Genomic DNA, 7049 nt, shown 5'->3' with positions numbered 1-7049 from the left:
CCTGGTTATAAGTGTCCATAGTTAATTAGCTGTTCTGTAATACTTCCACAATTACTTCGTCAGGAATTTCATCCACTCCACCATTATAACTGGGAAGACTGTTCTCTGCAGCTTCTGCTAATTCAGCATCTTCAGTCGCTTCCAGGAAATAAGTATCATCAAGGCCACTGTCCCAGTCAGGGTCAGAGCACACACCTCCTGACGATGCACTAGATGATGGCACATGTGGGTCCTGGGTCCCATCGTTCATGGTTTCGTGTGTTGTAAACTCTTCTTTAGTTCCAAAGGGAAGGACGGGAGAGGAGAAAACACTGACTTCATTCAGAATTGTGATGATTTCATGGAGCAAACTATGTTGGATTAAGGTGTAAGACCAGTACAGCAGATATTCAAGTGAATATGCTACATGGTGTTGTCTCTGATACCGTCACCTTGAGAGTGAACTCATTCGTTCAAATATTGCTGTCACTGTTGCGCAAACACTGCAAATGCCTGCAGTACCTCCTGTTCACTAAAGACAGGCGGACGAGAGCAGGGGTAGGTTGATTTTTTTTTTAAAAAGTGGATAGCCCAGCTGAAGGCAAACTGAAAAGTAGATCTGCTATCTGAACAGACTTATTTCTCTATTTAAAGATGTGACTGGATTGTATATTAGATAACAATATTGTACCAACATTAATTTTCTGAATTTAATAAAATGCCCTTATTCTCCAGCTACAAGCTTAAATATTAAGAGGTGAAGGGTTTGATGTTTGCAGCCTCCTTTCAAGAGATTTGTTAAAATCGGCTGCTAAACCCCAACACCCACATGATGGTATTTGGAAGTGAGGCCTTTGGGACTTGATTACATCATGAGGGTAGAGCCCTCATTAATAGGATTAGTGCCCTTATTAAGAGACAACCCCCCCCCCCCCCCCCGAGAACGCTCCCTTCTGCCACGTGGGACGTAGAAACAGGTGCAACATAATAACAGCTGCATCTCTGACCGGGAAGCTGGCCCTCATCAGGCAGCACCTTGATCTGAGATTTCCCAGCCTCCAAAACTGAGCAGTAATGTCTGCTGTTTAGAAGCCACCTGGTCTGTGGTTACAGAAGCCCCAAATGACAAAGACATAAGTTTAAAACCGAAACAATTTATACAACAGGGGTAATGCTGTATACCAACAGTACTTCCATCTGGCATTTCTGAGGTTTTACTAGATAAGCAGACCCCCTGAAACCATACACATGCTTCAAAATAATACTCCAGGTAAAACAAGGATGATATTCTTCCTCTGAGAGGCAGTTTATTTTTTTATTTTTTAAAAATTAATTTATCAGAGACTCTGGCTACCAGCTATTTAGTCCAGCTTCTAGAGACCAAGAATGAGACTCTACATTTCTAAGCACTTACTTAGCTTATATTGGGTAACGTTTATTCTAGCCATAACACTCAAGGACAAGGCTAATAGATGGGGGGGAACCAACCAATAAAAAGTCTAGAAGATAACATGGCAAAAGAGTACTTAAGACCACATAGAAGAAAAGTGGACAGTTATAGGCAATCTATTAAATCTGAAGAAAGTTCAACTTCATTAATAAATATAAACGAAAACAACTAAAATAACACTTTCTTGCAAAGTAGGTTGGTAAAGATTAAAAGGCAAAAATGTAGGGTAGTATTCAGGTGCTCTCATAACCTGAAGTGGAGAGCAATTTGGTAATGTGTGTTATTGAAAATACTTCTGATAGTTTAAGAATAAAAGCTTATAAAACAATATATGTGTGTACGTGGTGTGTATATACACTGACTGGCCAGATTATTATCTCTGAACGCATAATAACCTGGCCATTCAGTGTATGTTTGTATGTATGTATATATATATTAGAGGCCCGGTGCATGAATTCGTGCACGGGTGGGGTCTGGCCAGCCTGGCCTGGGGGAGGGGACATGGGCGGTTGGCCGTCCTGCCTGCTGGTCAAACTCCTGGTCGAGGAGACAATTTGCATATTAGCCTTTTATTATATAGGATATACACTGAGTGGCCAGATTATTATGTGTTCAGAGATCATAATAATCTGGCCACTCAGTGTATATGAGTATGAGTGTGTGTGTGTAAAACACGTATACCAAAACATTTACATCACCTGTATGCTATATATAACTGAGGGTGATTTTTCCCCCCTTTTGACTTTTATGTATTTTCTACAATGAATGTAAATTATTTTGGGTAAGAACGTTTTAAAAGGAAAAATGTTGGTTTGGCAAATCTACCAAAATTTAAAATGTATACATTCCCTTTTACATAATTCTACTTCTAGAAATTCTTGCTACAGATTTGGTTTAAAGAAACACAAAGATGAGCATTTTTGTATACTTTGTAGAGCAAAACACACTTTTCTAACAGACGGGACTGGTTAATAGATATCTACAACTTCTTATGGAGCAGCGCAAAAGGATGAGGTGCGCTGAATGAACAGGCAGGACAACTCGTTTCCCACGGTGCGTGTAAAAACTGGACACTACTCATAGCTCATGTATACGCTGAACCAGGGACTAGTCAGGAGAGCAACTAAAATCTGCACTTACCTCTTTGAGAAGAAACAGGAGGCATATTTCAGCAGGTAAAGGAAAACCTGAATCAGAAAGAGTGAAACTGTTTAACATAGCCATCTAATCTTCACTTTGTGGTAAATGTCAGATTTAATAACTCACGGTCAGATTTGAAGTTTTCCGCTTTACATATGGGGTCATGACATTTTTGATACCAAACCTCATTTTTCAGATCAACCAAAATCCTTTATGGTAAAAAACAAAACAAAAAAAGTTACTTAATAGCCAGAATAGATAAAAAATAAAATTCAGCTACATGCTCTTTTTTTGTTGTTGATTTTTTACAGAGAGGAAGGGAGAGAGAGTTAGAAACATCGATGAGAGAGAAACATCAATCAGCTGCCTTCTGCACACCCCCTAATGGGGATGTGCCCACAACCAAGATACATGCCCTTGACCGGAATTGAACCTGGGACCCTTGAGTCCGCAGGCTGACGCTCTATCCACTGAGCCAAACCGGTTAGGGCCAGCTACATGCTCTTTATGAGAGCTATGCTAATTCTTAAAGATGGAGAGAACTTAAAAATTCAAAAAGTAAAAAATACTAAGCAAAAGAAAACTGTGATTGCCAAAAATATCATACAAAGTGGACTTGAGGGGAAAAAACACACACATCTCCCAAGAAAAAATATATTTCCCACTCTGTACCCACCAATTAAGATAGCTTCAAAGTACAGGTGGGGCAAAAGTAGGTTTACAGTGTTCATATGGAAAATAATACAATAGTAAACTCGGTGTTTCACACAACTGTAAACCTACTTTTGCCCCATCCTGCTTGTGAGCAAAATTGACAATTTTAAGAATAAACAAACCTTTTACCATAAGTTGAGATTTTAAAAAAACATTCTTTTGATAAGTGACACAACAAATAACCAGTCAGTCAGGATATAAGAAATTTGAATTACATAATAAAAAGCAATTAACAGCTCGGCCAGTGTGGGTCAGTGATTGAGCGTCAACCCATGAACCAGGAAGTCATAGTTCGATTCCCAGTCAGGGCGCACAATGCCCAGGTTTCCGGCTCAATACCCAGTAGGGAGCATGCAGGAGCCAGCTGATCAATGATTCTCTCTCATCATTGATGTTTCTCTCTCTTCCCTCTCCCATCCTCTCTCTGAAATTTAAAAAAGCAATTAACAGATTTGATATAATAGTTATATATGAATACTGCTTCAAATAATTAAAAGCAGCTCTTTATATAACATTTATAAAAATTGCTAAAAAAAAATTGACTGCTAGGTACAATGTGAATCTTATTAAATTTAAAAGTACCCATTCATACAACATGTTCCTTGATCACAAAGCAAGTTTAGAAATAAGAAGATAGCTACTAAAAACCCAGAATTAGACATTTAAAAACTTGTAAATAACCAGTTGTTGACCCAAGAAAGAAATCATGGTAGAAATTAGTAAATGGTTAGAACTGAGTGGAATTGAAAAGACATCCTAAAATATGTGAAATGGACCTAAAGTTTTCAGATCTTAAAAGCTTATTTACAAAAATTAACGGCTAGAACAAATGAGTAACTAACTTGGAAAATGAACAATAGAATAAATCCTAATAAAAGGCAGGAAATAATAAAGAACAAAATTTTTTAAAAATCAACAAAGGGCCAAAATGTGAAAACTGGTAAATTTCTTGTGAGATTGATAAAGTAAATAAGGTATACACACAAAAGTTATTAGAAATTGCAGATGTAACTACAAATGTAAAATACACTAAAAATAGAAGAATATCATGCATTTTTGCCAGTTAAATTGAAAATTTTGGTAGCCAAAATACTAGATAGCAATATACCAAACAAAGCAAACTAAAACAATCCCATAACCACTAAAATGTAAGTAGTGTAAAATCTTCCCACATTTCACAGAAAATGAAACCTAAATGGCTAATATTCCACCACATGGTAGTCAGACATGAACCCAGGAGAGAAAAATGCAGGCAAGCCAGTCTGACTGCCTCAGAAACAGTCCAGTGACAGGCTTCCTAGGAACAGCCAACGCTGCAGGTCCCAGGAACCAGAGCCCGTGGCAAAGCAGGACATTTACATTTTCCTAGGGAAACGGTGCCAAGGTATCTGCCAAGCACCCTGCACCTGCTTGCAGTTCAGGGCTTTACTATTGCATCACCCTTCATCCCTTCCCTGGTGTCCTGTGTTTGGAGAGGTGGGGTTTTTGGTGTGGCTGTGATAAAAGTACCATAAACATCAATGTGGAAGGAGACACTGGTGGGGGTGGGTATGGCAGTGTCCGACCCGATGCCAATGTTTAAGAGGTTATGCGATGCTCAGGAGGACACACATCCCCTTAGCAGTGATCGTATTAAAGAAGGGTCAAAAGCTACAAACTCCCAGTTATAGATTAGTCATGGGGATATAACATAGCATAGACTATGGTTAAGAATAATGTATTGCATATTTGAAAGTTGCTAAGAGAGTAAATTTTAAAGGATCTCATAAAAAAATTTTGTAACTATGGTGACAGATACTGATTTACTGTGGTGATCATTCCGCTATGTATACAAATACAAATCGCTGTATACCTGAAACTAGTGTTATATGTCAATTACACCTCAATAAAAAATGAAAAGTACTTCCTTTCAATAGATGAAAATTGTTTTTTCAAAAAGCTACCAAATTGTTGGGGCAAATACTGGAAGCTGTTTGAAACGATTTCATGAACAGAATGTAGGTATTTCTTAGGCCTCGGATCAATGTGAAGAAATTACCAAGAATCTAAGGGCACCTGAACCAAGTCTGGGAACCTCTCTGGACCAATGCTGTCTGCTAGGCAGAGTCCTTATCCACAGAATGCTCTTTGCAAGACGTTTCTGATTTCTGCATATAGCAACTGAACCTAGTCCATGGATTATGAGGCACCGTTCCGAGAATGTCACATGCTGTGTAACTAAGTCTAACATGTAGATGTTTCACCATCTCGGTGCTCCCTGTTCTGTGCGGTGACTGCTCACTTCTGCCTCAGCTTGCTTTTTTTTTTTTAATACATTTTTATTGATTTCAGAGAGGAAGGGAGAGAGATAGAATCATGAATGAGGAGAGAGAATCATCGGTCAGCTGCCTCCTGCAGGCCCCACACTGGGGATCGATCCCACAACAGGTCATGTGCCCTGACCGGGAATCGAACCATGACCTGGTTCATAGGTCGATGCTCAACCACTGAGCCATGCTGGCCGGGCTCTGCCTCAGCCTTTAACCTGAGTCAGAGAGCATCAGTGCAGGAAGGGCCCGGGAGACCTGCCAGGTGTCCCCGGCCTCAGTCTGCTTCACCTGTGCTTCTGATTCCTTGGATCTTTCAGTAAAGCTTGACACTCGGTAAGAATCTCGATTCCTGAGTGTGGTTTGACAATGCAATCCTCAAATTCACACTAGTCATCAGGGAAATTCATATGAAACTACAATATTTTACACCTACCAGATTGGCCAACCCAAATGTTTTAAACCTAATGATACTAGTTTTGGTGAGAATATGGAGCAGTAGAAAATCTGAAAACACTGCTGGTGGGAGTATAAATTAGCATGGCCAGTAGGAAAAATAATTACTACTTAGTAAAATTAAATACGTGCATATTCTATGACAGCAACTATTTTTAGATATATATTCTGAGAAACTCATGTGCATTAGGCAATATGCAAAAGCATATGTGTAGCTTCATTATTCATCATAGAAAGCCACATGACCATAGGAGAGATAAACTGGCATATTTATATAGTGACCTATTCTACAATAACGCAGAAGTGAGCAATAGCTACATGCAGTATGGATGAACCTCACTAATACAATGTTGACCAAAAAGCAAGTCAAAGGATACAATTTACATAATGTTAAAAATCAGCTAAGATGAAATAATATATTGTTTCGAGATATAAATACATATGGGGGAAAATTTCCGAAAGCAAGGGAAAAACTTACACAAAATTCAGGATAATAGCTATTGTCTCTGAGGTCCAGAGAAGAGGAATAAACTGGGGTTGGGCCCACAAGGTGCTTCTGAGGTTTGAGCAAGTTCTGCTCCTTCCAATGGGGGGCAGGAGTGGCAAGTGTTAGTCTGTAAAATGTGCATGTACATGAGCCACTTTTCTGTGTATTTCACAGTTAACTAAAAGTAGATTATGGATACATAATACTGGTAATTCTTCAGAAAGAAATATATAGCAACCCAACAATTTCAGCAAGTTAAAAGATGGTCATATATATGGATGATAATTTTCTGGTAAAGTTATATGCATAGAAAAAGACGAGAAAGATACAACAAAATCATAACCATAGTTGTCACTGGTTCTAGGACTAGGGGTGATATCTTCCTTTGTGTTTTGCTATGTTACAGTGTTGTGTATTGAGCATCGTTTTGAAGTTGTTTACTGAATTAAACTACGTGTGCAGTACAGCACAGAATCACTCGCAGCATGCTTTCTGGCTTTCCAGCTCCTGCTATGTG

At 38.9% G+C, this 7049-nt stretch overlaps 1 protein-coding gene across 6 annotated transcripts in view; it reads right to left on the bottom strand.

Annotated features, from left to right (window-relative positions):
• Positions 1–13: 13 nt before the first annotated feature.
• Positions 14–7049, bottom strand: part of PRIMPOL (primase and DNA directed polymerase) — a 42036-nt gene continuing 35000 nt past the window's right edge. For all 6 annotated transcript variants that reach the window (XM_079778909.1, XM_079778912.1, XM_079778914.1 and 3 more), the window contains 3 exons: positions 2696–2778; positions 2566–2616; positions 14–273 (listed from right to left, as the gene is read on the bottom strand). In XM_079778909.1, coding sequence (XP_079635035.1) covers positions 26–273; positions 2566–2616; positions 2696–2778 — 382 coding nt within the window. In that variant the 3' untranslated portion in view covers positions 14–25. The remainder of the gene's footprint in view (positions 274–2565; positions 2617–2695; positions 2779–7049) is intronic.

The sequence above is a fragment of the Cnephaeus nilssonii genome (genome assembly GCF_951640355.1).
Source record: "Cnephaeus nilssonii genome assembly, chromosome: 8".
Taxonomy (NCBI): Eukaryota; Metazoa; Chordata; class Mammalia; order Chiroptera; family Vespertilionidae; genus Cnephaeus; species Cnephaeus nilssonii.
This window is presented reverse-complemented; position numbering and strand designations above follow the sequence as displayed.